We start from the raw sequence: 27,557 nt of genomic DNA on the forward strand, positions 1-27,557 counted from the left end.
GTTGCTGTTGCTGGGAAAGTCCCCTCCCGAGTGTGGCCTGAGTCTTATTCCTGTCCACCTGAGAAATTGCCCCAACTTCCAGTCAGATACACATTTGCTAAGATTAAAACATTGCCTTGAATTTTTCCTTGGAGGGATGATCGAATTTAGGACTGGAGCAGGAAATATACAAGATGAGCCTGGAACATTTTGTAGTACAGAAAGTAAGGAAGTGCCAGACAAACAAAGCAACAGGAAGCTGGAGATACGTTAGAGGACACAGGAGCCAGCTGAGAGGGCTTCCACAGCTGTCCCAAATGTGGGACAGTTGGAGCAATAAAATAAACCAGTATTGGATCATAACCCCAAATATAAAATAAATAGCAAATCTATTCTGATATAAATGGGGGATAATATACAAACCTCTTGTGAATGATCCCAAATACCGTATGTAGATACTCTACCCTTAAAGAAGAGAGTAAACCACCACTCTTGTGGGCCACTCATAGTGACTTCCTTGCAAAGACTGAAAAGGGTAGGGGAGAAAACAACTTTACAGTGGAAAATCCAAACACTACCTCAAGCAGGTAATCAAGATTAAGATCAACATTGATAAGTCAAGTTGATGGCATGTACCTTTGTGTGATGCAAAGAGAATGACATTTTACCTATGTGGCCTTCCTCTCAAGAATTCCAGTCTAATCATGAGAAAGACATAGGAAAAGTTCCATCTGAGAGACACTCTACCAAAAGGTGGTCCAGTACTTCTCAAAACTGTCAAGGTCATCAAACAAGGAAAGTCTAGAAAACGGCCCCAGACAAGAGGAGTCCAAGGAGACATGACAACTAAATGCAATGTGGTATTCTGGGTGGGTGTTTAGAAGAGAAAGAGGACATTAGGTAAAAACTAAGGAATTCTGAATAAAATGTAAACCTGAATTAATAATAATGGACTAATTCTGGTTCTTTAATTGTGACAAACGTACAATCAGTTCAGTTCAGTCACTCAGTCGTGTCCAACTCCTTGCGACCCCATGAATCGCAGCATGCCAGGCCTCCCTGTCCATCACCACCTCCCAGAGTCTACTCAAACCCATGTCCATCGAGTTGGTGATGCCATCCAAGCATCTCATCCTCTGTCGTCCCATTCTCCTCCTGCCTTCAATCTTTCCCAGCATCAGAGTCTTTTCCAGTGAGTCAGTTTTCCACATCAGGTGGCCAAAGTATTGGAGTTTCAGCTTCAGCATCAGTCCTTCCAATGAACACCCAGGACTGATCTCCTTTAGGATGGACTGGTTGGATCTCCTTGCAGTCCAAGGGACTCTCAAGAGTCTTCTCCAACACCACAGTTCAAAAGCATCAATTCTTCAGTGCTCAGCTTTCTTTATAGTCCAACTCTCACATCTGGAAAATGACTACTACTGGAAAATATGTACAATATAATATAAAATATTTATAATAGGGGAAACTGAGTGTGAAAGACAGGGAAACTCTGTGCTATCTTCTTGATTTTTCTATAAGTCTAAACTGTTCTAAAGTTTATTAAAAAAACCAACAAAAAAACCCTAATTTTAAAAGTATGCTATTGGCACAAAAAAAACCCACACATAGATCAATAGAACAGAATATAGAATGCAGAAATAAACCCACGCTAATATGATCAATTAATCTATAATAAAGGAGGCAAGAATATAGAATGGGGAAAAGTCAGGCTCTTCAATAAATGCTGTTGGTGACACTGGACAGCTACATGCAAAAGAATCAAACCTGGACTACTTTCTCACACCATATCCCCAAATAAACTCAAAATGGATTAAGACTTAAATGTAAGACCCGAAACCATAAAACTCCTAGAAGAATACATAAGCAGTATGCTCTCTGGCATCCATCTTAGCAATATTTTTTCGGGGGGGTCTGTCTCTTAGAAAGGGAAATAAAAGCAAGAATAAGCAAACAGGACTACATCAAACTAAAAAGATTTTGCACCTTGAAAGAAGCTATCAACAAAGCAAAATGACAGCCTACTGAATGGGGAAGATATTTGCAAACAATATATTCAATAAAGGGACTATATTGAAACTATATCCAAAATACACAAAGAACTCATACAGTTCAACAACAACAAAAACCTGATTTAAAAATGGGCAAAGGACCTGAACAGACGTTTTTCTAAACAAGACACACAGATGGCCAACAGGCATATGAATAGATGCTCAGTATCAGTCATCATCAGAGAAATGCAAATTAAAAGCACAACTGTGAGAATGGCTATCATCAAAAAGAACAACGTGTTGGTGAGAATGTGGAGAAAAGATAACATTTGCACATTATTGGTGGGACTGTAAATTGATGCAGTCACTATGGAAAAGAGTATGACGTTTCCTCAAAAAACTAAAAATAGAACTACCGGGTGTTGTTAGTCACTCAGTCATGTCCAACTCTTTGCGACCTCATGGATGTAACCTGCCAGGCTCCCCTGTCCATGGAATGCTCCAGACGAGGATACTGGAGCAGGTAGCTATTCCCTTCTCCAGGGGATCTTCTGGGCCCAAGGATCAAACCCAGGTCTCCTGCATTTCTGCTTCCCTGGTGACTCAGATGGTAAAGAAGAGCTACCATATGATCCAGCAATTTCACTTCTGGGTATTTATCTGAAGAAAACAAAAAACAGTAATTCAAAAAGATAAATGCACTCCAGTATTCATTGTAGTATTATTTACAACAGCCAAGAAACAACCTAAATGTCCATCAATAGATGAATGGAAAAAGATGTTGTATACATGTAACCAAGGAATATTATTCAGCCATAAAAAGTGAAATTTTGCCATTTGTTACAACATGGATGGATCTAGAGGGTATTATGTTAGGTGAACTAAATCTGATAGAGAAAGACAAATACTCTATGACCTGACTTATGTGTCGACTCTAAAAAACAAAACAATTAGGGACTTCTCAGGCAGTTCAGTGGTTAAGACTCCACCTTTCCACTGCAGGGGGTTCGGGTTCAATTCTTGGTTTGGGGACTAAGATCTCAGGTGCTGTGTGGCACAGCCTAAAAAAAAATTAATTGAAATGTTTAAAAGACAAACAAAATAAAAACAGACTCATCTATGAGTTCTACAGAGAACAAACAGGTAGATGCCAGAAGGAAGGAGGATGGGGGTGAAATACTTAGGAGATTAAGAGGTACAAACCTCAAGCTAGTAAACCATGAGGATGTAATATACAGTGTAGCTAAGGTATATGGTCAATAATATTGTAATAACTTTGTGTGGTGACAGATGGTTACCAGACTTATAGTGATCATCTCATAATGTATGCAAATGTCAAATCACTTTGTAGTACATCTGAAACTAATTTAATATTTTAAGTCAACTATATTTAAAAAAAAAACTAAGCCTTAAGTTAAAAAAAAATTTAGCTAGCTTAGGCAGAGTGTAAGATTAATAAAATAGTTTTATTTAGTGGAAAAACAAAAAAACTGAAACGTGGTCCTGACATTGAATCATGGCCGTCATAACGTTTTGTTTCCAAAGTGTCCAACACAAGGTGTATAGAGCTTTAGACCTGTGAAGCTTCTTTAGTTTGCTCTATCTCATAAGATATCCAAGTGCGATTGCTGAGTGGTTTGAGGGATGTGGGGGGAGTATACGGGGGTCTAGCAAAGTTAGGAAACTAGCCTAAAGATCAAAGAGGCTCCTAAGTGGCAGACCATCCCCAAACTAGCAATCAGTAGATTCACCAGAAGGCAATGGCACCCCACTCCAGTACTCTTTTGCCTGGAAAATCCCATGGACAGAGGAGCCTGGAAGGCTTCAGTCCATGGTGTTGCTAAGAGTCGGACACGACTGAGCAACTTCACTTTCACTTTTCACTCTCGTGTGTTGGAGAAGGAAATGGCAACCCACTCCAGTATTCTCACCTAGAGAGTCCCAGGGATGGGGGAGCCTGGTGGGCTGCCGTCTATAGGGTCGCACAGAGTCAGACACGACTGAAGCGACTTAGCAGCAGTAGCAGCAGGTGTGGTCAAATTCCTAGGCATTTCTGTTAAGCCCTGATCTTATTTAAATTACTGCATACATTGGAATACCTCCAGCAAAACCTCAACTCAATAAACCAAAAGAAATCTATCCATACTCACCACCAGGATTCTCCTATTGTTGAAAAAAGGATTAGCAAAAAAGGAAGAGTTTACCCAAAAAGTTCAGTGCTGAGGCCCTTTGTCAGTGAAACATGCCTCTTGTAATCTTTTTCTATATCCTCTGCATACTCCACTCTTAGACTTCTGAATCAGGCCTGCTGCTCAGAAGGAGTCCAGAAACTCAATGAGTAGGTCAGAAAGCTTTGAAATAAAAAGAGGATGCAAGAAAAAGAATTTTATATCCAACACTTAATAAACCTGGGAAAAACTACTTATTTACCAACATACTGATAGCCAACATACTGATGATAAGACAATAACTGGATTTTTCTCTACTCCCTGTGCTGCATCCTGGGAGGCTGTCAGAAGCAAAATTCAGTGGCCTGGGCTGAGTTAGCCTCCTGGTACCAGGGGAGCAGATCTTATTCATCTGCCCTCCAACCTCTCCATGCCATCTGTCCCCAGGATCTGGCTACCTCCTTGGCTTCTGCCCAGCCCTGCCCTTCTCCCAATATCCAGCCTTAGTCTTTTCTTCCCCCTGCCTTTCTCTCCACCTCATCTCTACCCACTCGATCCCACTGCTTCCACCTCCTCAAACCTCCCACTCATGCCCAGATTTTGCATTCAAGCCCTGGCCAGTACTTTTGTCTGTTTGTTTTTAACCTCCTGCAGGAGTTCCAGCTAAAAACATTCATATAAAAGGACTCTTCTCTCATTTCATTAATAGAGCTCTCCTCCTAACTTCCTCATTTCTGAAAACGCTAAGGCAATTCTCTCAAGCTAATGAATTGCAAAGAGTTGGAGCCGGCTAGTCTTCAAAGCTCACGATGTGCTTGGACTCTTTCCTCTCCATCTTCAGTCCTTTTTGTGAAGTGATTGACACCCCTCTTCCTTTTGGCATCCTTTGCCCAAAGAATCCCCTCCTGCCTGCCTTCCTGACTTTGTTTTGCTCATTTCTAGTGCAATCAGGCTTCCTAAGACAATAAATTTATTCTGTCACTCTCCCACTCAGAACACTACAGTGAATCCCTATTCACTGCCGGATAGTATATGAATCTCTGCTGTCATCCACAGCTTCTGATTACAGTACATTCCCAGGATGGGATAAACAGCCACTGACATAATCCTTAAGAGAACTTCCAATGAGGTAGGAAAGTGTTTTAAAAAATAATGTGAAATGATACAGAATTATATAAACAGTTTGAGCCAAGTATTTTTTTTTTTAAGTGTACAGTTAGAATAAAAAAGTCCTATAAGGACAGAGACCAAAATGTAGAGCGTCACTGCCACTGCCTGGGAAGCCGATTTTGCTTGATGGATAATGAACACGAAGCACAAGTTAGCTATTAATATTATGTTGCTTTATCATCATTTTATCTCCCTTTTCTACAATGAACATGTTACTTTTATGGGGGAAAAAAACTGAAATAAAAACTACATGTTCAGGGACTTCCCTGGTGGTCCAGTGGCTAAGGATCCAAGTTCTCAACACATGGGGCCCAGGTTCGATCCCTGGTCAGTGAACTAGATCCCACATGCCACAACTAAGACTGAGAAGAGCCAAATAAATAAATATTTTAAAAATACACATTCATTGTATATTTAGGAAAAAAGGAAACACACCAACATGTCAACAATGTCGGAATGGCAGGATCGTGAATTATGATTATGTTCTCATTCATCCCTTCATTCCATGAGGTTCTTTTCAAACCCACTGTGGGGTAAGCACTGTGGAAAGTGCTCAGTGAACGGCGGTGAACAAATCAGGGCCCATGTGTTCCTCCACCTTGCTTTATCCTATGTTAACCCTCCTTCTCTGAACTCAAGGTCTGTCTCACTCATTTTGAGAACACTCCGTGTTTCCTGTGTGCATATTTTATACACAGGATAGGGAACAAGAAGGGTCTCATACAATTTCTGGCTCTTATTGCCCTAGCCCAGTGGCATCCCACCTAAGAGGAGCTTACTAACTCTTTGTGGAATGAATAAATGAATGGTGAGCCATGAGACTCAAGGAACAAGAGACTAGCCCCATGTTCCTTGATGTGACAAGCACTTGTCCAAATGGCTCAGCCAATCCTTACTTGCTTCTCCTCAAAGACTGGCTCCGCTGGCCCAAAGTCTCCTTGGATAGAAATTGGGGCCTGAGACCACCAAGGTTCACTCAACCTTCTGGGGTTAACCCTAGAGCATGTGTTTTCCTTTGATGATCAAGATGAACATTAGCAACTTTACAAAAAAGAGGACCCAATAAAAAAGCATTCAGTTAATAATGATATCCAAATCTTCTCCTTGGCATTGCTTATATAAACTGCATTTTATATAGTTTGAACCAAGGATGGCATGTACATTATTTAACAACTGGTTTGGCCCACAGAGAGATGCTGGTCCTTGGACTGGAGCAGCTTTTTAGAAAATCTCTAGTGTACTGGAGATTAAACCTATAATGACTGGCTCCTGGGAAGGAGTGATGGTGAGAGACACACTCAGGGAAGTGGATATTTTAACTGCTGGTGTGACCACTTCGGTGTGTACATGCCAAATTTCATCAGTCTGGTTGGGTTTGGAGTGAGTGAGAACCAAGCAAAGAGGGCTTGGAAACAGCCTGAAGGAATAGCAGGAATCCGGCCCAAAGATTCTGGTCCATTTTGTAACGAAAACTAGCTCAGCTTGCCAAGGAAGTGAGTGGTGAGAAATGAGTTGGGAAGGGAGGCGGGAGCCCAGTTCGGATCACATTGCAGCTTTTCTTTTCCTTTAGGGTTATTTCACCAGGGAACAGCTAGACCTAGGGATACAGAACTTTCAGCTCTAAAACCATGAGGGTTGGTCTCCCTAACCCTGTTAGTAGGGTAGCCTGCTTTTTAGCTAAACCACGGCAACTGAAACTAGAAACAGAGCAGGATTTTCCACACCAACATAAAATTAGCTTTCACTATTTTTTACAAAAGTGTTGATATGAAAGTTATTGCGGGGGGCTTCCCTGGTGGTCCAGTGGCTAAGGCTCCATGCTCCCAATGCAGAGGGCCCGGGGTTCGATCCCTGGTCAGGGAAGTAGATCCCACATGCTGCAACTAAGACCCAACACAGTCAAAGATATAAATAAAAAAACAAAGATTATTAAAAAAAAAAAAGAAAGGTATTGCGTTTTGTTCAGATTTGTTTGTATAAAGTTAGTATTTCTAAATCAAGTTCTTTTCCCTGCCTTTATCACAAATTATGCTTTTGTCAACAAGAGATAAGTTAACTTGATGGTTAAGAGCACAGATTCTGAGTCAAAGCACCTAGATTGGTATCCAGGTTGTATCCCTTACTAGCTGTTGCCTTTTTTCTGGGCCTCAGTTTCCTTGTCTGTAAAATGGGATTAAGATAGTGACTGCCTCATGGAATGTTGTGGGGATTAAATGAATTGTAGAGAATACTTGGAATAGTGTCTTACAGATAGAGTACTCTGCAAGGGTGCACTAGTATTATAATTATTTTCCCCTGGGTCAGGTCAAGTTTTTTTCAGATGAAGTCACAGCCCTGCCTAAGAGTGAACAATACACATTTGTCAGATAAGATAGGTTCCAGGGGGCTTCCCTGGTGGTCCAGTGGTTAAGAATCCACCTGTCAATGCAGAGGACACAGTTTAAATCCCGGGTATGGGAAGATCCCACATGCCTGGGAGCAACTAAAGGCCCTGGGCCACAACAACTGAGCCCACGCTCTAGAGCACATGTAGCTCAACTACTGAAGCCTGTGCACCTAGAGCCTGTGCTCTGCAACAAGAGAAGCCACTGTAATGAGAAGCTGAACACCGCAACTAGAGAGTAGCTCCAGCTCACCTCAACTAAAGAAAGCCCTCAGAAAAAAAAAAAAAAAAAAAGAAAGCCCTCAGGCAGCCAGCAGCAGTGAAGAACTGGTGCAGCCAAAAATATATAAATAAATATTGATTAATTTTAAGAATAGGTTCAGAATTTTGTCTTCTGTGACCCAGACAGGGAACACAAAAAGTCATCATTCTAATATACTGGTATTGTTATTATCTTTAAAGATGGGGAAACTGAGTCTTCATAGAAGTTACATGACTTGCCCAAGGCCTCACAGCTAAGATACAGCCAGGATTGCAGAGCCCCATTTGTTGCTCCACCATCACCTACTTTTCAGTCCAACTCTTAAGGATGATGGGCTATCCCATCAAGAGATACAGTTTAGGAAAACACAATATATAGATACAGACATCACACACAGAATGGAATATTACTCAGCCATAAAAATGAAATACTGCCATTTGCAGCAGCATTGATGGACCTAGAGAATATTATACTTGGTGAAGCAAGTCAGACAAATATTATATGATATCACTTATATGTGGAATCTAAAAAATAGTACAAATGAATCTATATACAAAACAGAAATAGACACAGACACAGAAAACAGGCTTACAGGTATGAAAAGGGAAGGTGCAGGGAGGGATAAATTAGGAATATGGGATTAACAGATACAGACTACTATGCCAAAAATAGACAAGCAACAAGGACTTATTGTATAACATAGGGAAATATATTCAATACCTTGCAGTAACCTATAATGGAAGATAATCTGAAGATTATCTTCAGAAATATACAAAAAATATATATAACTGAATCACTTTGCTATCCACCTGAAATGAACACAATATTGTAAACCAACTATACTTCAGTTTTTTAAAAAATGTAAAGAAAAATAATTATGGGCTACAAAACATGTTATCTTTTGTCTTATAAACTCTAATATCCATTCTGACATTTGGGCAGAGATCTTTTTAAAATTTGGTATTGCAGGGCTTCCCTGGTGGCTCAGTGGTAAAGAATCTGCCTGCCAATGCAGGAGACACGGGTTTGATCCCCGATCTGAGAAAATCCCACATGCTGAGGAGCAACTTAGAGTCTGTGTGCCACAACTATTGAGCTTGTGCTCTAGAGTCCAGGAGCCACATCTACTGAGCCCACAAGCCACAACTACTGAAGCCCACATAGTGCCCATGCTCCACAACACGAGAAGCCACCACAATGAGAAGTTTACATCGCAATGAAGAGTAGCCCTCACTCTCCGCAGCTAGAGAAGAGCCTGCGTGACAGGCTTTTCCTGCACAGCCAAAAATGAATAATAAAAATAAATAAATAAAATTATTAAAAAATAAAATAACATTTGGTATAACAACCAACTCCATTGAGATATCATTTACATCTAAGATACACCCATTTTAACTAGTTTAAGGAGTTTCAACCAGTGTATTCACCACCACCACAATCAACATACAAAACATTTCCATTTCCCCTATAAAGTTCCTTCTTTCTTCTTTCTAGTCAATCCTCCGCCCCATGCCAGTTCCCAAGCAAACACTGAACAGTTTTCTGTTGATAAATTTTTATTTTTGCCTATTATAATTTTAAATAAACAGAATCAGGCTCTGTCTACTCTCTTATGTCTGACCTCTTAAAACTCAGCATGCTTTTGAGATTCATTCATTCTGTTGTATGTAAGGGTTGTTGTTGTTTAGTCACTAAGTCGTGTCTGATTTTTCTGAGATTCCATGGACTGTAGCCTGCCAGGCTCCTCTGTCTGTAGGATTTCCCAGGCAAGAATACTAAAGTGGGTTGCCATTTCTTTCTCCAGGGGCTCTTCCCGACCCAGGGATGGAACATGCATCTCCTGCACTGCAGGCTGATTCTTTACCACTGAGCTACGAGGGAAGCCCCATGTGTAAGGACAATTTTTTTCTTTTTTGATTCTGAATAGTATTGAATGGATTTACTACTATTTGTTTATTCTCTTATTGATAGACATTTGAGTTGTTTCCAGTTTGGGGCTATTATGAGTAAAGCTGCTATAAACATTTGGTCCAAATCTTTAAGTGGGTATATGTTTTCTTTCTCTCTGGTAAATACCCAGGTATGGAACTGCTGAGTCGTAAGGTCAGTGCATGTTAAGTGGCTATGAACAGTTGCACCATTTTATATTCCCACCAACAATGAGTTCCAGTTGCTTCACAGCCTCACAACACTACTTATTAGTGGTCTTTTTGAACAATTTGGATTCTACTGTTTTTTTGTTGTGTTATTATTTATATTCTTAATACAAAGATCTCATTATTTTTCAGTTTGAAATCAGTTTTTGCAAGAGGACATGTGGGTGAATACACAGACATACGTAGTGTGATGGTATGCATGTAAACACACATTCATGTGTCAAGTCATGCATTAAGACAGCAGGCCCTTCCCAAGTGCTTACAGTGCGTCAGGCCTTATGACCTAAAAGACCGGAGGCAGGATGAGGACTGGTTGTTAGACTTTATTTGGTTTCACATAATCAGAGAAGGCTTCCTGGCTGAGGCATCTTTTAAAATGTATCCTAGACTAAGGGATAGATAAGAAGCATAGAAACCGGCTTGGAGGCGGTGCCGTGAAAACCATTATTCCCTGGGAGCTGTCCCCAAGTGTCTCCAAACGGACTGTGAGAGAACCACAGACTGTTAAGAGATAGCCTAGTTCTACCTTCACCATTTACAGTTGAGGAAATGAGAGGCGTTCAGAGGGGCCAGGCGACTCGTCCAGCAGCATCTGGCTGAGTTAGGGTCCACAAACTGAGAGGAGCTTCTGGAGAAACAGCGCGGGAGGGTAGTGGTAGGGAGAGCAGCAGCCAGCCTGGGAGCGGCGCCTGGCGAGGTGGTGCTGGGACAGAGCATCCACCTCCCCCCAAGACTCCCAAACTCCCTAAAAATGAGTAAAACTATAGGTGCCTGCGTGCTAAGTTGCTTCAGCAGTGTCTGACTCTTTGCGACCTTATGGGCTGCAGCCCACCAGGCTCCTCTGTCCTCTGATTCTCCAGGCAAGAATACTGAAGTGGGTTGCTGTGTCCTCCTTCAGGGGATCTTCCTGACCCAGGGATCAAACCCCTATCTGCTCTGTCTCCTGCATTGGCAAACAGGTTCTTTACTACTCATGCCACCTGGGAAGCCCCCAAGCTATAGGTACTGACAACCAAAACTTTTCACCTTAAGACCAAGCAGCTGCAGAGAATGCCACTTCTAGTACACTGTGAATATTGACATTTAAATAAAACCATGACCTCACTGTTTTACATACACACATTGGAAACTAAAATACCAAACTCGTTTGATATCCTACCACATCCATTAAAAATAATGTGGGGGGCACTCTCCGTCCCCCTTCTGATGTCTATGTCAGAAGCTTACTCTGTCCCTTTTTCACTTTAATAAAACTCTGTGACACAAACACACACACAAAGAATAATGTAAACAAGCTCTACTTTAACAGTTGGAAAACTTATGTTATTCATTTTGTCTTTCAATATTTCAGTCTTCCTCTCATGTATGTTATGATTGGAAGTTTTATTGGTACTGTATCCTAACTGGGTGTAATTAGTGTATATATATATTTTTTAACATTATGTTATATATCTTGTGACTGTGAGGCTCTAAGTCTTTGTTTTCTGTTAAATTTGAATTAAATTATCATTACAATCATTCAACATCAAAGCACAAATATATTACACATTTTGATAAAGTTATACATGAAAAGTAAAATTATACTAGAAATACATCTTTTGATGAAATGCATTAGGCTTTTTGGGGGTTTGTTTCCAATTAGTTTATGTATTCATGGATAGAATGCTTGAACGTGACAAAATTCATCATCAGTTCTCTTACTGTTTTGTTTTTTTAATGCAAATGCAGAGAAACCTCGTTTACACACATCTCCTTTCACAATAGTTATTTATTACTTTTGGCGGTGTCGGGTCTTAGTTGCAGCACGTGGGCTATTCGTAGAGGTGCACGCGCTTCTCTCTAGGTGCCCAGCCTCAGTAGTTGAGGCACAGGGGCTTAGTTGCCTCACAGCATGTGAGAGGTTAGTTCCCTGACCCAGGATTGAACCCATGTCCATGGCATTAGAAGGCAGATTCTTAACTATCAGACCACCAGGTAAGTCCTATTCAATGTTTTCTTGTCTTTATTCTCTTTGTGGGAGAACCAACAATTCCAGAGGTCTCTCTTCTGGGCTCCCTGCAGACTTTTTAAGCTCTGAAGCAATGTACCAAGGGATGGGATTTCTGTTTCACCATCCAGGTGGATGTGTGGTACACTTTTCTTCTGAAGAGTCAGGAGCAGCAGAGGTGGAAGCGGACGTGACCTTGCTCCAAGGCACCTTCTCTCCTGCTGGTCACTTTCAGCCACAGATGCTCTGGGCACTGATTCTCATAAAACTACTTGGTGTGGTCTCCTTGGGAGAGACTTCCATACCCCATAAGGACCTGTGAACCCCAGTTTGAGGACCGCTGACCTAGGATGACTTTATTTCCCACTTAGACAGTTGGGGGAAAAATGTACCAACAATTCAAATATATGATTAAAATAAAAAGTTAAATTTATAAATAAATTCCTAAATCTCCCATGTAGAAGAATTCCAAACCATTTGTATAATACTTAACCCCCAAGGAAGCAAAAATCTCCACTCGTTAGGTGTAGGCTGTGTATAGTGACTTCCATCCAAAGGGTACAGTCTAGAAAGGAGGATAAAAGCAACTAAAGAGTGGAGAAACCTGACAAACCTCAGTCAGGGATCAACATCAACATCAACAGTGATAAGCAGTGTTGATGGTATGCACCCTTGATATGAGGTGATGATAATGCTCCTTTACCCTTAAAACCCGACAACCCCAGCCTAATCATGAAAAAAAGATAACAGACAAATTCCAATAAAGAGCATTCTACCTGCCCAGTGTTCCTCAAAAATTGTCAAGGTCACCTAAAACAAGGAAAGTCTGAAAAGACTGCCACAGTCAAGAGGAGCCTAAGGAGAAATGATACCTAAATACAAGGTCAAGGACTTTCTTAGTGGTCCACTGGCTACTGCTGGGGGCCTGGGTTTGATCCCTGGTTGGGGAACTAGATCCCACAAGCCACAACTAAAAGATCCTGCATGATGCAACAAAGATTGAAGATCCCGCGTGCAGCAATTAAGACTCAGCACAGGGAGGTGGGTGGGAGGTTCAAGAAGGAGGGGACATAGGCATACCTATGGCTGATTCATGTTGATGTATGGCAGAAACCAGCATAATATTGTAAAGCAATTATCCTCCAATTAAAAAAATAAATAAAGGCAAAGGAGCAGATAAGTGGGTAGATGAGGCAATGGATCTTATATAAATCCTCTCCTGCTTCTTTCTTCTCAGGAAGATAGGACACAGATTTATTAGCTGAGAGTTAGGAGGAGGGGAAAGGTTGAATGGTGTCAAGGAAGACAGAAAAAAGTGAAATAGTTACCTAAAAAAGTAGGTGAAAGATCAGAGTAGGGAAATGCCACGGAATCCTGGGGCAGGACTGAGAGCCCCCATGGAGTCAAGAGTCATCTCCTGGCTGCGCATCTGAACACTGTGCTGAAGAGGGGGATGTCCACTGGGGTTCAAACTAAACAGAAGTGGGCAGTAATTTTAAAGTCAGATAATTCATAAAGATTAAAGATAGAGAAGCAAACAGGTCCACAGTTCAAATATGAAAAGTGCCTGCCTGGAATCTTAAAGACAATTAGATATAACTGAAACATATTCTTAGAAGTAAAAGCAGATAATTTTAGATTTGACCCTAGTGAAAAAAAAAAGACCCAGCACAGCCAAATAAATAAAAATAAACATTAAAAAATCATTATAAAATAAATGCAAGGTCATCTGCTGAATGCAGTCCTGGAACAGAAAGGTTATTTGGTTAAAAACTAAAGAAATCTGAATAAAGTATGGATTTCAGTGAATAATAATATACCAATATTGGTTCACTAATTTTAACACAAAACACTGCAAGGTAGATTTTTCTCCTTTAACAAATGGAGAAACTAAAGCATGAGAAAACTCATTCATGCAACTGTTTAATAAATATTTATTAGTGAGTTAGGGAATGTCCCACAGGTGCTGGGTCTCTTGGAGTAAATGCCCTGCAGGGGCCTCAAATGCAATCATCCAGATTGAGCTCAATCATGTGACCTCTGCCTCACCCCAACCCAGCTTGTCCTCCTCCCAGACAAAGTTGTCACTGGACCATCTGCTAGGTCTCCCAGCAGCCATCCTTCAGGTTTCCTTGCCGGCTCCCCTCCCCCCAGTGCCTAACTTGACACTAAGCCCAGTGGCCCTTCCTCAGAAACGTCTTCCGGGTCTACTCTCTCTTTTCCAGGCTGGGCCCTCTTCACTTCTCCTCTGTTTCTGCCTCAGAGCTCATCCTCTCTGATGTGGACTCCACCCAAGTCACTACCCATCTTTCCAGAACCCACATCAGGTAGTTTCATCCCCAGCCAGAACCTTCTGATGGCCCATTCAATAGCTTTCACAGTCTGGCCACCACCAGTCCCATTTTACTCACTGCCCTACTCCCAGTGCTCCCTCAGCCACCCCCCCACCTCCCCACCAGCATCACACTACTTGAAGGTCTTTGCAGATCCACCTGCTGCTTTCCCTTTTTGGCCCTTGGAAATCACACATGCACTTCAAGTCTTAGCTCAAATTCACCGGTTTTCATACACCAATCCTCTCTCTCACTGGCCCAGCAGTCAGCCCTTACCTGTTTCATGGCAACTACCATATTTCTTTTCTTAATATTTATTTATTTGGTTACACCATGTCTTAGTTGCAGCATGCAGGATCTTTTAGTTGAGGGATAAGAACTCTTAGCTGTAGAATGTGGGATCCACTTCCCTGACCAGGGATTGAACCTGGGCCCCCTGCATTGGAAGCTCTGTGTCTTAGCCACTGGACCACCATGGAAGTTTCCCACAGGTGTTTTTTGGGTAGAAGTGAATGGATCTGCATTTCCAGCTGTAAGTTCCCTAAGGCATTTCTGTATTCAGGTGCTCAGGAATATTCGAGGTATTCCCCACAATCAGCATCTGTTACATCAAAGCCAAATGCCCGTGCTTCATAAATAGGTGTCAGCAGAGGTCAATACAAGGAAATCCATAGCAGTTCTGAGGGAGACGTTGTGGTGCAGGGAGACTTCATGGAGGAGGTGGACTTGAAAGCCACATTTAAGGTGGACTTAAAGCCACATTTAGACTTTATTGAGCACATGCTCTATGTTGAACATTGTGCTATCACAATGAGCTTTCACCTAGATCACCTCATTTACTCTTCCACACAGACCTACTAGGTATCATTATACCTATTTCTGTAGATGAGAAGATCAACGCTAAGAACGTCAAATGTACACAGTGTCACAGCTACCGAGTGACTAGGCATGAATAAGAAGGCTAGTCTCTTACTCTTACTCCAAAGTCCAGCCTAAGGTTGAAGACGGGGGGAAAACTGCTGTAATCAGCTCAACAGGGAGTAGTACTGAGTGTGTAGGCCCACGTAGGCTTCACCCCATACATCCCAGAGAGCAGTGGCACTGAGAGGGAGGCTCTGGGGGCAGTGAGGGGGCTGGAAGAACTCTGTTTCCCTGAGACGTCATCTCCATGCAGGGGGCACACTCTCCCTGCACAGTCCAGACCTGAGGATTCAGCTGTGTCACCCTTCTCTCAGCTTGCTCTGGGGTCATGGAGGGTGCGGTGGTAAACTCTTAAGCATTTGCTTGCATTTGAATATTGCCTCCTGGTTTCCTCACTTGCTGGCCACATGACTTCCACAAATTGCTCCACCACGCTGAATTTCAGTTTCTGCTTTCCTAACGTGGGGAAAAGAGCAGTGCCTATTTTACAGCATTAGTGTGAGGTAAGATGAACTTACACTGAATATTAGGAACTTAGTGTGGTTTTTGGCGCATCCCCAGGTACTCAGGAAATGTACCTTTTCTGGTTATTTGACCTTCATCTGGACCTATTTGTGTTTCCCAAAATGCAGCTGGCAGGTGATCTGGGGTGGAGCCTTACACACAAAGCAGCTTCGGGGCTGGGATCACTTTTCTCGGGGCGGAAACCTCCCTACTTGGTAGCTTGGGCACCTTCCCTCCTGGGACCTAACCTGCTGCTCAGCGCCCCTGGCGGCGTAGCCGCGTCGCGGCTGCAGGTTTCAGGTGGGAGAGGCGGCCGGGAGCTCTGGGAAGTCATTTGATACGTTGGACCGCGAACCAGTCAGGGCCACCCCAGGCCCAGAGAATTTTCGGTGAGGGCTGATGAGGGTCCAGTCCTCTGCGCCTACCAGGAAAGTTTAGCAAGAGAAGCATAACCGCACCATGTACGGTGCACATCTATACGTTTCTGAGAATAAAGAGGGCGCTCTTAGTCATTAATGGGGGGCTGCCGGTTAAAGGCAGGACATTGATAACCCTGCCTAGATAGAGACTTCCACTTTAGCAAGGTAGCAAGGCCCATGAGCCCAAAGAAAGGAACAGATTCTTTCTGGGTTGCCCAGGCAGGTGGAAAACCAAGAGCACCCAAACCCTCACTGTTTCATTGCTCTGGACTTCCCATACGCCTCCAACATCCCTCATCCCTTGTTCCAGCCAGGCTTTTCGGGCATTTGAGCTTCAACAGCGCTATGGCCATGTCCCTTGTACACGTCTGGAGGGCAGACATTTTTCTGTTCTGTTCTGTGTGGTGTCCCCGGAGCCAGGAACAGTGTGTGAGTGTGTGTGTGTGTGTGTGTGTGTGTGTGTGTGTGTGTGCACGCGCGTGCTTGTGTGGTCATTTGCGAAATGAGTGCGCTGCTGAACAAATCATAAATTGCTTTTCTAACATTAACTAGGGCTTCCCTGGTGGCTCAGACTGTAAAGAATCCGCCTGCAATGCAGGAGACCTGGGTTCAATCCCTGGGTTGGGAAGATCCCCTAGAGAAGGAATAGCTATACCCACTCAAGTATTCTGGCCTGGAGAATTCCCTGGAAAGAGGAGACTGACAGGCTACAGTCCATGGGGTCACAAAGGGTAGGACAAGAGCGACTTTCACCTCACAATCAGCATTAACTACCTATTTATGGGCCCATCGCCCCTCTGGATTATGATCTTCCAGGACGGTTGTTATACTTATCTCTGTGACCCCAGCACCTAACTCAAGGCCAGGCAGAGAGTAAGTGTTCAACACGGAGGAGCCACTACAAACCAGAGAAGAGACTGGGCAGCACGTAGTTTCCTACTGGCCGAGCCACTAGCTCTGCCACTTTCTGGAAACTGGTGGGTCCCTGGTCGTGGGAGAAGAGAGGCCAGGACTGCTTGCCTGTGCCGTGTGAAGGCCGGATTTAGGTGGCGTTTAGGTTTAAGAAAGGAATGTTCTCCTGGGGACCTAGGATGTGTATTAGTCGCTTAGTCGTGTCCGACTCTTTGCAACCTCATGGACTGCAGCCCTCCAGGCTCCTCTGTCCATGGAATTCTCCAGGCAAGAGTACTGGAGTGGGTAATCTTTTCCTTCACTGGGGAGCTAGGGCAATGGACTATTTTTAAATGTGCGAGCGGGAGCTGACCAGAGAGGCTGAGTGGTCTTCTGCGGCAGGGAAGCTTGGGCGTGAAAAATGCTGGGGACCTTCTCAGAGGCTGAGGCTGGATTGCGCTGGGCGGGTCTGGGAAGGCGACTGAGAAAGCCAGGATTGCCTCCTGGTGTCAAAGTATAGAACTGCAATAGAGTCCAGGAGGGTGGAGCTTGTGTTCAGCGGGGCCCGTCCACCACCTAGGGGCTTCCTTGGTAGCTCAGTCGGTAAAGAAACTGCCTGCAGTGCAGGAGACCTGGGTTCAATTCCTGGGTCAAGAAGATTCCCTGGAGAAGGAAATGGCAACCCACTCTAGTATCCTTGCCTGGAGAACCCCATGGACAGAGGAGCCTGGCGGGCTACATACAGTCCATGGGGTCGCAAGAGTCGAACACCGTTTAGTGACTAAACCACCACCACCAGCTCCGACTCTCCCCAGCAGAGAACGGAGCACTCCGCTGGAGAGCCAGCTGGGCCATAGCCCGGCCTGTCCACCACCCGGCCCCGCCCCTACCACCCCGGCCCCGCCCCTACCACCCCGGCCCCGCCCACCGTAACCCTTTCCGCACCTCCCAAGGGCCGGCTCCGCGACGTTCCTGCGCCAGCAAACGTGGGCCTCTGAGAACCCGGAAGTTACGTTATAGGCGTGCGTCCCAGGGGCGGGAGTCAGCTGAGCTGCTCGGGCGAGGTTGGGATCACCTGAGATCGGCTAAGGGGAACCGGTGCTTTCTTGGGGGCGTGAGTTGGGTGTAGGACTGCGCCAGATTCAAGGAGGCGGGCTCCCCGATCTTCTCGCTCTATAAGGCGAGAGTGAAAAGATTCTCAGGATTGTAAAGAGGAGGAGTTGGCGGCCGCGGATTGCCAGGATCTGTCAGATTCCTGTCGAGGCTGGGGAGTCGCAGCTTCCAATCCGGGGAGACGGGGATCCCTGGGGGGGAGCCCTGTTGTAATCCCTGGGACGGAGGACCCAGAGGCCGGGCACCATGGCGTCTATCCTGGATGAATACGAGGACTCCCTGTCCCGTTCGACCGTCTTGCAGCCCGGCTGCCCCAGCGTGGGCATCCCCCACTCGGGTAAGGGAAGTGAGGGCGCCGCTGCACCTCTCGGCTCTCCAAGCATCTGCATGGAAGGAGCGGAGGGGTTGGCTCCAGGAGCTCGGGTTCACCTCTTGGACCTGCAGTCTGGATCTAGGCCCTTGGTTCTCCTCAGGTTCTCATGGCCTCCAGGCGGTGGATGGTCGAAGTTTGAAAGAGCAGCAAGCACAGCCGCGTAATCTAGGCCATGCCACTAGAGTCCTTCTAAGAGGGAACTGGGACTCAGATAAGGAAGTGACTTGCTTAGAGGGCAGCAGTTGGGAAAACTGAGAATAGGTTCAGATGAGAATAGGCTTCATCTCATTCAGTGTTTTTCCCATCAGTCCCCTTCTGGAGGTAAGAGGAAGAGAATGAGTAAAGAACTGGTGAAAGGGGAGTGTTGTAGGGGAAGGAGGGATGAGCCTAGAGGGAACTCTGTCACTGAACAGGGGAAGATGAAGTATCTTAAGCTTTTGGTAGAACTGTTTGCAGCTGGATGATGAGGGGGAGTTTTTGTAGAAAGTAGTACAGAGTTGGCAGAGGCATCTGAAGTGCTGGAATATTTTGAGTAGTGATAGAGAAATGAAAGTAAAGGCTAGAGAGAAAATACCAGCAGTTTGTTAACCAACTGATTGGAAGGGTTTCTCAGGGATCCCTCTGCCCTCATTCTTCTGTAGACTTATTGAGAGCATTATTGCATGGGCAGAGAGGAAGGAAGAAAGTGGAACTAGATAACTTTAGTTGAGCTGGGATTGCTTGGCCAGGGACTGATAAGGGAGAACACTCAAACTTTCCCTCATTACCACCAGGAGCAGGTACATAGTGGTTTAATAGCATCCCAAGGGTTCAAAGGATCAACCCCTTACTGCTTTCAGAGGTTTGAGAAGAGTCCAGAACCTATCATGTAGCCTAGGACTAATGTAGAGGTGGTTAGTAAAGTGCTTGATATATTGATATTTAAAGTGTCACTAACCAACATCCTGGGGTAGGAATATGTTGGGAAGGTGGAGAGGAGCAATCTGCCTCTTCTTGCCCTTCCTCTGTTTCATAGTTAACCTTTCCGATGCTCCTTGCCTAGGATATGTGAATGCCCAGCTAGAGAAGGAAGCACCCATCTTCACAAAGCAGCGCATTGACTTTACCCCTTCCGAGCGCATCACCAGTCTTGTCGTCTCCTGCAATCAACTCTGCATGAGCCTCGGCAAGGATACCCTACTCCGGTAAGTGAAGACACAGAAGGTTTAGGAGTGTAGGCAGTGGATTGGTGGTATTTTGGAACTGTTGACTGACCAGGCCTTTGTTCTATTCTGGGCAGGTGAAACAATGATTTGGGGTTTGGGGGAAGTATCCTATCCTTTCCCTGATGTAGTATAGTAGACCTGGGCTCAGAGCTCAGCTCTGCCACTTAACAGCAGTGGAATCTTGAGCAAGTCACCTGGTGTCTCTGAACATGTCCCTTCATCTGTTACAGACTGTGTGTGTGTGTGTGTGTGTGTATAGTCACCAAGTCGTGTCCAACTCTTTGTGACCCCATGGACTGTCCAGGGTTCTCTGTCCATGAGATTTCCCAGGCAAAAAATACTGGAGTAGGTTGCTATTTCCTTCTCCAGGGGATTTTCTCAACCTAGGGATTGAACCCGCATCTTCTGTATTGCGGGCAAATTCTTTACCACTGAGACACCAAGGAAGCCCATTATAAACAGTACCAACCCACAAAGTTAGTCATGTAGATAAGTGGAACTGTCTAGAGTCCTGAAATAAATTCACTATAAGTAGAAATAAAATATTTCAATAAAACTGGAAATATCTTAAGTAAATGGAAATAATACATGACAAAAGGTGTTAGCAAAATTTTTTTGTCTACCCAGAATAACCATCTGAGATGAAACAGAACTAAATCTCTGTATCACAAAAATGAATTCTAAGTAGAATAATTATTTAAATATAAAAAATAAGCAGTGTGAATATTAAAGAATATTTAATAAATTTCTGTGTTCTTGGGCTTAAGGGAGACCTTCTTACTCAAGCTAGAAAATCCAGAATCCACAAAAGAAAAGATAGATTTGACTATGTAGTAATTGCTGTTATGACAAAATAAAAATAGAAAAGCATATGAAGCAGGTCAGGACAAAAGACAGTGGGAAAATAATGTTTTTCCACATATGACTAAAGATTTACATTCCTGTTCTTTAAAAATAAAAAAACCCTTTCAAATTAATAAGAAAAAGACAGTTAGTAGAAAAGGAAAGGTAAACAATATAAACAAGCAGTTTGCAGAAGAGGAACGCCAAATTTCCAGTAATCATTTGAAAATATTTTAAACCTGTGGGAAATGCAAATTAAAATAACAGTAAGGGACTTCCCTGGTGGTCCGGTGGTTAAGGCTCTGTGCTTCCAATGCAGGGGATGTGGTTTCAATCCCTGATTGGGGAACTAAGATCCCTCATGTTGTGTGATATGGCCAGAAAATTGAAAAAATTAAATAAAACAACTAAGATACTATTATTTTTAACCTATAAGATTAGCAAGAGTTTAAAATGGCAATGCATTATGCTGGTGAAGATATACAGAGATGTATATATACAGAGATATATACTCATATATTGCTGGAAAGAGTATAAACTGCCACCACCTTTTGGAAAAGCAATGTCTGCTAAACTTTAAAATATCTGTAACTGTCTGTAGCCCGGCTAGCTCAGTCGGTAGAGCATGAGACTCTTAAAATATCTGTAACCTTCTTGGCGGCCCCACTTTGGGGAATTCAAGTCATAGAAAGAAAACTACCAGTTTGAAAGGTATATATACAAGGATGTTGATTGCAGCCATATTTCTGGTAGGAAAAACTGGATCCAAGCTGAATGCCCATCAGTAGGAAAATGATTAAGTTATGATTCAGCCATAAAAGGAAATATTATGCAGTTATTAAAACAATGAGAGCTGTATCTATTGACCCAGTGGAATGTTCTTGAAATATCATTGAGAAAAGTAAGGTATAAATTATAAAAACAGTGATAAAATAACTTTATATTGTGAACATGGAGAAAGATGTTAATATCAGTTTTTTCTGCTGGGAATAACAGGAATTTGGAAGGAAAGTCATTAACTTTTTCTTCATACATACTTACTTTTTGTTTTTAAATTTGATTGTGTGGGGTCTTAGTTGTGGCACATGGGATCTTCAACACAGGTCTCAGGCTCAGTTGCCTGGAGGTTTGTGGGATCTTAGTTTCCAGACCAGGGATCAAACCCGCGTTCCCTGCATTGCAAGACAGATTCTTAACCACTGGACCACCAGGGAAGTTCCCCTTCATACAATTTTGCATTGATTCTTTGGTTAGAATGAGCATATCAATTGAAAAGGTTTTAATAAGGAAATACCTTAAATAGGAAATAACCTTAAGGGAATACCCCTCAAGATTATTGTGAAGATTAATTGAGGTCATACTAGCTCAGGCTCTTAGCATGGTGCTGGGTATCTAGAAAGTGCTCAATAACCATTAGCTACTATTTGCGGTTCCCTTTTTACCCCAGCATTCTGGGATGTCCCTGCCCATCTTCCTGGAGGCACTGGGGGTGTGTTGAGCAGAAGCAAAAGACTTCTGCTTAGTGACTTCTCAAAATGAGGCAGCTTCTCAGAGCTGAGGGTTCTGAAGGAGGACCCTGTATGTGTTTCAGAGTTCCCTTAGGGTTGTATTCAGAATTTTATGTGTCTGTGTAGATTTCAGGGAGGAAAGGTTGTGCCTTTCATCTGATTATAAAGAGGTCTGTGATTCACAAAAAGGCTCTGCCCTCCTCTGGAGTCATGCTCTGACTCTTGTCTCGACAGCATTGACTTGGGCAAAGCAAATGAACCCAACCACATGGAGCTAGGACGCAAGGATGATGCCAAAGTTCACAAGATGTTCCTGGACCCTACTGGTGAGTGGTGATAGAGTTCTGAGGTGGGGGCGGGCACTGTTCAGGGTGGGTCACCGCTGGGGTGGGTGGGAAAGGCAGCATCCTCTAGGGTGCCATGCTTTGCCCTCCTCCAGGCTCTCATCTGCTGATCGCTCTGAGCAGCACTGAGGTCCTCTACGTGAATCGTAATGGACAGAAGGTTCGGCCCCTGGCACGCTGGAAGGGGCAGCTGGTGGAGAGTGTGGGCTGGAATAAGGCCCTGGGCACCGAGAGCAGCACGGGCCCCATCCTGGTCGGCACTGCCCAAGGGCAGATCTTCGAAGCAGAGCTTTCGGCCAGCGAGGGTGGGCTTTTTGGCCCTGCCCCGGATCTCTACTTCCGTCCATTGTACGTGCTAAATGAAGAAGGGGGCCCAGCACCTGTGTGCTCCCTTGAGGCTGAGCGGGGCCCTGAAGGACGCGGCTTTGTCATTGCCACCACTCGGCAGCGCCTCTTCCAGTTCATAGGCCGAGTGGCAGAGGGAGCTGAGGCCCAGGGTTTCTCGGGGCTCTTTGCTGCCTATGCTGACCACCCACCCCCATTCCGTGAGTTCCCCAGCAGTCTGGGCTACAGCGAGCTGGCCTTCTACACCCCCAAGTTGCGCTCTGCACCCCGGGCCTTCGCCTGGATGATGGGAGACGGCGTGTTGTATGGATCGTTGGACTGCGGGCGTCCGGACTCCCTCCTGAGTGAGGAGCGGGTCTGGGAGTACCCAGAGGGGGTGGGTCCCGGGGCCAGCCCACCCCTGGCCATCGTCCTGACCCAGTTCCACTTCCTGCTGCTGCTGGCAGACCGGGTGGAAGCGGTGTGCACGCTGACGGGGCAGGTGGTGCTGCGAGACCACTTCCTGGAGAAGTTCGGGCCGCTGAAGCACATGGTGAAGGACTCCTCCACCGGCCACCTGTGGGCCCACACCGAGCGGGCTGTCTTCCGCTACCACGTACAGCGGGAGGCACGGGATGTCTGGCGCACCTACCTGGACATGAACCGCTTCGACCTGGCCAAGGAGTATTGTCGAGAGCGGCCTGACTGCCTGGACACAGTCCTGGCCCGGGAGGCCGACTTTTGCTTCCGCCAGCGTCGCTACCTGGAGAGCGCCCGCTGCTATGCCCTGACTCAGAGCTACTTTGAAGAGATCGCCCTTAAGTTCTTGGAGGCCCGACAGGAGGAGGCGCTGGCCGAGTTCCTGCAGCGAAAGCTGGCCAGTTTGAAGCCTGCCGAGCGAACCCAGGCAACTCTGCTGACCGCCTGGCTGACAGAGCTCTACTTGAGCCGGCTTGGGGCCCTGCAGGGTGACCCCGACGCCCTGAACCTCTACCGGGAAACCCGTGAGCGCTTCCGCTCCTTCCTCAGCAGCCCTCGCCACAAGGAGTGGCTCTTCGCCAGCCGGGCCTCTATCCACGAGCTGTTGGCCAGCCATGGGGACACGGAGCACATGGTGTACTTCGCTGTGATCATGCAGGACTATGAGCGTGTGGTGGCGTACCACTGCCAGCATGAGGCCTACGAGGAGGCCTTGGCCGTGCTGGCCCGCCACCGTGACCCCCAGCTCTTCTACAAGTTCTCGCCCATCCTCATCCGTCACATCCCTCGCCAGCTGGTGGACGCCTGGATTGAGATGGGCAGCCGGCTAGATGCCCGGCAGCTCATCCCTGCCCTGGTGAACTATAGCCAAGGTGGCGAGGCCCAGCAGGTGAGCCAAGCCATCCGCTACATGGAGTTCTGCGTGAACGTGCTGGGCGAGACCGAGCAGGCCATTCACAATTACCTGCTGTCGCTCTATGCCCGGGGCCAGCCGGCCTCACTGCTGGCCTACCTGGAGCAGGCCGGGGCCAGCCCACACCGCGTGCATTATGATCTCAAGTATGCGCTGCGGCTCTGCGCTGAGCACGGCCACCACCGCGCTTGTGTCCACGTCTACAAGGTCCTGGAGCTGTATGAGGAGGCTGTGGACCTGGCCCTGCAGGTGAGCCGGTGATCCTTGACCCCATCTGGGAGAGAGAACTAGAAAGCCTGACATGCTGAAAGTTGAGGGGGTGGGACCGTGGCTAAGAGGTGCTGGCCTGTCTTGCAGAGGAGCTGTTGTATAGAGGTGAAGAACACAACTCAGAAGTCAGAGTCTGAATTCTGGTTCTGCCTCGTACTAAGCTGTGTGACCTCAGACTGGTTTCTGAACCTCTTTTTGCCTCAGGTTATTCAGCTGCAAAATGGGGATAATATAATAAGCACTTCCCTCACAGGTAAGTTCTGCATACATGCTAGCCACAATTGCAGAATGGGAAGGTGCTGAGTTGCATTGCTCAGATCATGAATTATCACCTACTTAGGATTGTATAAAGTGCTATTTAAAATTTTAGGGAATTTCCTGGTGGTCCAGTGGTTAGGACTGTGCATTTTCACTGCTGAGGGCGTGGGTTCAATCCCTGGTCAGGGAACTAAGATCCTGCCAACCATGCATTGCAGTCAAAAGAAAAAGAAAAAAAAAAAATCAAATTCCTGGGTCTGAATCCAAGACTTACTGAATCAGAATGTCTGGGTGAGGGCCCAAAAATCTGTATTTTGGGTATTTCCCCAGGTGATTTTTAACTTCACTAATATTGCAGGCCCACCATCAATAAGTAGCATTTGTGTAGCTCTGACAGGGACAGGCCCGTTCCTGACAGACCTTCCTGTTTCAGGTTCCTTCCTGTTTCAGTAGCCCCTGTTTCAGCCCCTAGAAGCCCGATCTTTCTTGTTGCCAGGAGTGCCGGGCATCCGTTCTCTCGGGCATCTGTCTTTCCCACAGACTCTGTCCTGAGTGGGGAGGGACTTGACCCTAACACTCTCAGCTTCCCCACAGGTGGACGTGGACCTGGCCAAGCAGTGTGCTGACTTGCCTGAGGAAGACGAGGAGCTGCGCAAGAAGCTGTGGCTGAAGATTGCGCGGCACGTGGTGCAGGAGGAGGAAGATGTGCAGACGGCCATGGCCTGCCTGGCCAGCTGTCCCCTGCTCAAGATTGAAGACGTGCTGCCTTTCTTTCCTGACTTCGTCACCATTGACCACTTCAAGGAGGCCATCTGCAGCTCACTGAAGGCCTATAACCACCACATCCAAGAGCTACAGCGAGAGATGGAAGAGGCCACAGCCAGTGCCCAGCGCATCCGGAGAGACCTGCAGGAGCTGCGGGGCCGCTATGGCACCGTGGAGCCCCAGGACAAATGTGCCACCTGCGACTTCCCCCTGCTCAACCGCCCTTTTTACCTCTTCCTCTGTGGCCACATGTTCCATGCTGACTGCCTGCTGCAGGCTGTGCGGCCCGGCCTGCCAGCCTACAAGCAGGCCCGGCTCGAGGAGCTGCAGCGAAAGCTGGGGGCTGCTCCACCCCCTGCCAAGGGCTCTGCCCGGGCTAAGGAGGCTGAGGGGGGCGCTGCTGCCGGGGGGCCCAGCCGGGAACAGCTCAAAGCTGACCTGGATGAACTTGTGGCTGCTGAGTGTGTGTACTGTGGGGAGCTGATGATCCGCTCTATTGACCGGCCCTTCATCGACCCCCAGCGCTATGAGGAAGAGCACCTCAGTTGGTTGTAGGAAGATGTCAACCCCGATAGGCGGGCCGGCAGTTGGGGGGCTGTCCCTTCTTGGGAAAGCCACAGCATCATCTGTGCTCAGTCTCCTGAAGGCTGCTGGGCTGGGACGGTGGTGGGGGGAGTGCAGCTATCCTTGTTGCCCTCTGGTGTCAGCTGTGATGCTTTCTGCCAGCTGCCTGTGCTAGTCTTCAGAGCTGCCTTAGAGCTGCTGTTTTGCCCAGGCCATAAGCCTGCTTCCCAGTAGAGGAGAAGTCAGGATAGCCTGGAGAAGTCAGGATTCTGACCCCATCACTATCCCCCTACGTCTAACAGCTCTTTTCCTTTTCACTCTCCACACACCTGTTCTCCTTCTGGAGCAGTACCTTCTATCCTATCCTTCCTTCTTGCTGTGGCTCGTCTCTCTCAGAAGCGCTCTCTTCTGTCTGCTTCTCGGTCCCACAGGTGAAAATACAAGCCCCCCAAGCCCTGGACATGGGCTGGGGTGAGAGGTGGGGCTGATGGTGGGCCTGCTCTTGTGCACACTGTCTGGGGCTCCAGTGTGAGGAGTGCCCTGGGGCAGAGAGCCTCCTGGAGGACAGTGGGAGATGGTGATGAGGTGGAGAGCATTAAACTGTCTGCATTGCCCTGGTACTCTAGAGTTGGTGCCTTTGTGTTGATGCTGGGGAGAGCGGTGTGTACGTGATCTCCAAGAGGGGCTGGGGTGCCACAGGAAGCTGCCAAGGTCCTGCATACTTTCAAGCCTTGGCCCTTGTTCCTGGAGATGTAACAGGATACTTTTTTTATTCTTTGCCTTCACTCTGTTCTTTCTGACTCCAAGCTTGGGTTGGGCTTTAAGGCCTACCCTCCCAAGTCTAGGCTTCCCTGGTAACTCAGCTGGTAAAGAATCTGCCTGCAATGCAGGAGACCTGGGTTCGATCCCTGGGTCGGGAAGATCCCCTGGAGGAGGGCATGGCAACCCACTCCAGTATTCTTGCCTGGAGAATCCCATGGACAGAGGAGCATGGCGGTCTACACTCCATGGGGTTGCAAAGAGTCTCAACTGAGTGACTAAGCACTGCACTCCCGTCTAGGAGCAGGGTCTGTTCTTCCCTTTGGCCAGCAGATGGTGCTGCTCCCCGCAGAACTCCAGAGTCAGGCAGCTGGGGGCGCTGACTTCTCAAGTCACTTTTCACTAGTGCTTCCTCGGTCTGTACCCTCCCTGGTTGTTCCAGGAGTTTTCTGCTAATCTCAATGCCTAATCATAAATCTAAGCCCCTCATTCTTCCTCCTTCCACTGGCTCTTACAGATGCTAGATTTTGCTTGCTTGTCTCTTCACCAGCCTAGAACCCTGCCTTCTTAACTTCTGCCCAATTTTGATACTGCCCTACCACTATTTGGTATTTAATCATAACACTGTTTTTTTGTTGTTGTTGTTTCATTTTTTCATGGAGTTTTAACCACTG

The 27,557-nt window shown here is 46.0% G+C and overlaps 1 protein-coding gene across 2 annotated transcripts; it reads left to right on the forward strand.

Moving 5' to 3' along the window:
* The first annotated feature begins 18,198 nt into the window (after positions 1-18,198).
* VPS18 (VPS18 core subunit of CORVET and HOPS complexes) lies at positions 18,199-27,492 on the forward strand. 2 transcript variants are annotated; one of them, XM_065941192.1, is made up of 6 exons: positions 18,199-18,614; positions 19,693-19,834; positions 22,441-22,532; positions 22,646-24,516; positions 24,625-24,790; positions 25,390-25,564. In XM_065941192.1, exons 1-6 carry the CDS (start codon positions 18,524-18,526, stop codon positions 25,419-25,421), a joined length of 2,394 nt encoding a protein of 797 aa, XP_065797264.1. In that variant the 5' UTR covers positions 18,199-18,523; the 3' UTR covers positions 25,422-25,564. The 2 variants fall into 2 exon arrangements, with proteins under 2 accessions (XP_065797264.1, XP_065797263.1); XM_065941191.1 differs by lacking the exon at positions 24,625-24,790 and having other exon boundaries at positions 25,390-27,492.
* The last annotated feature ends 65 nt before the right edge of the window (positions 27,493-27,557 follow it).

The sequence above is a fragment of the Muntiacus reevesi genome, chromosome 7 (genome assembly GCF_963930625.1).
Source record: "Muntiacus reevesi chromosome 7, mMunRee1.1, whole genome shotgun sequence".
Classification (NCBI taxonomy): domain Eukaryota; kingdom Metazoa; phylum Chordata; class Mammalia; order Artiodactyla; family Cervidae; genus Muntiacus; species Muntiacus reevesi.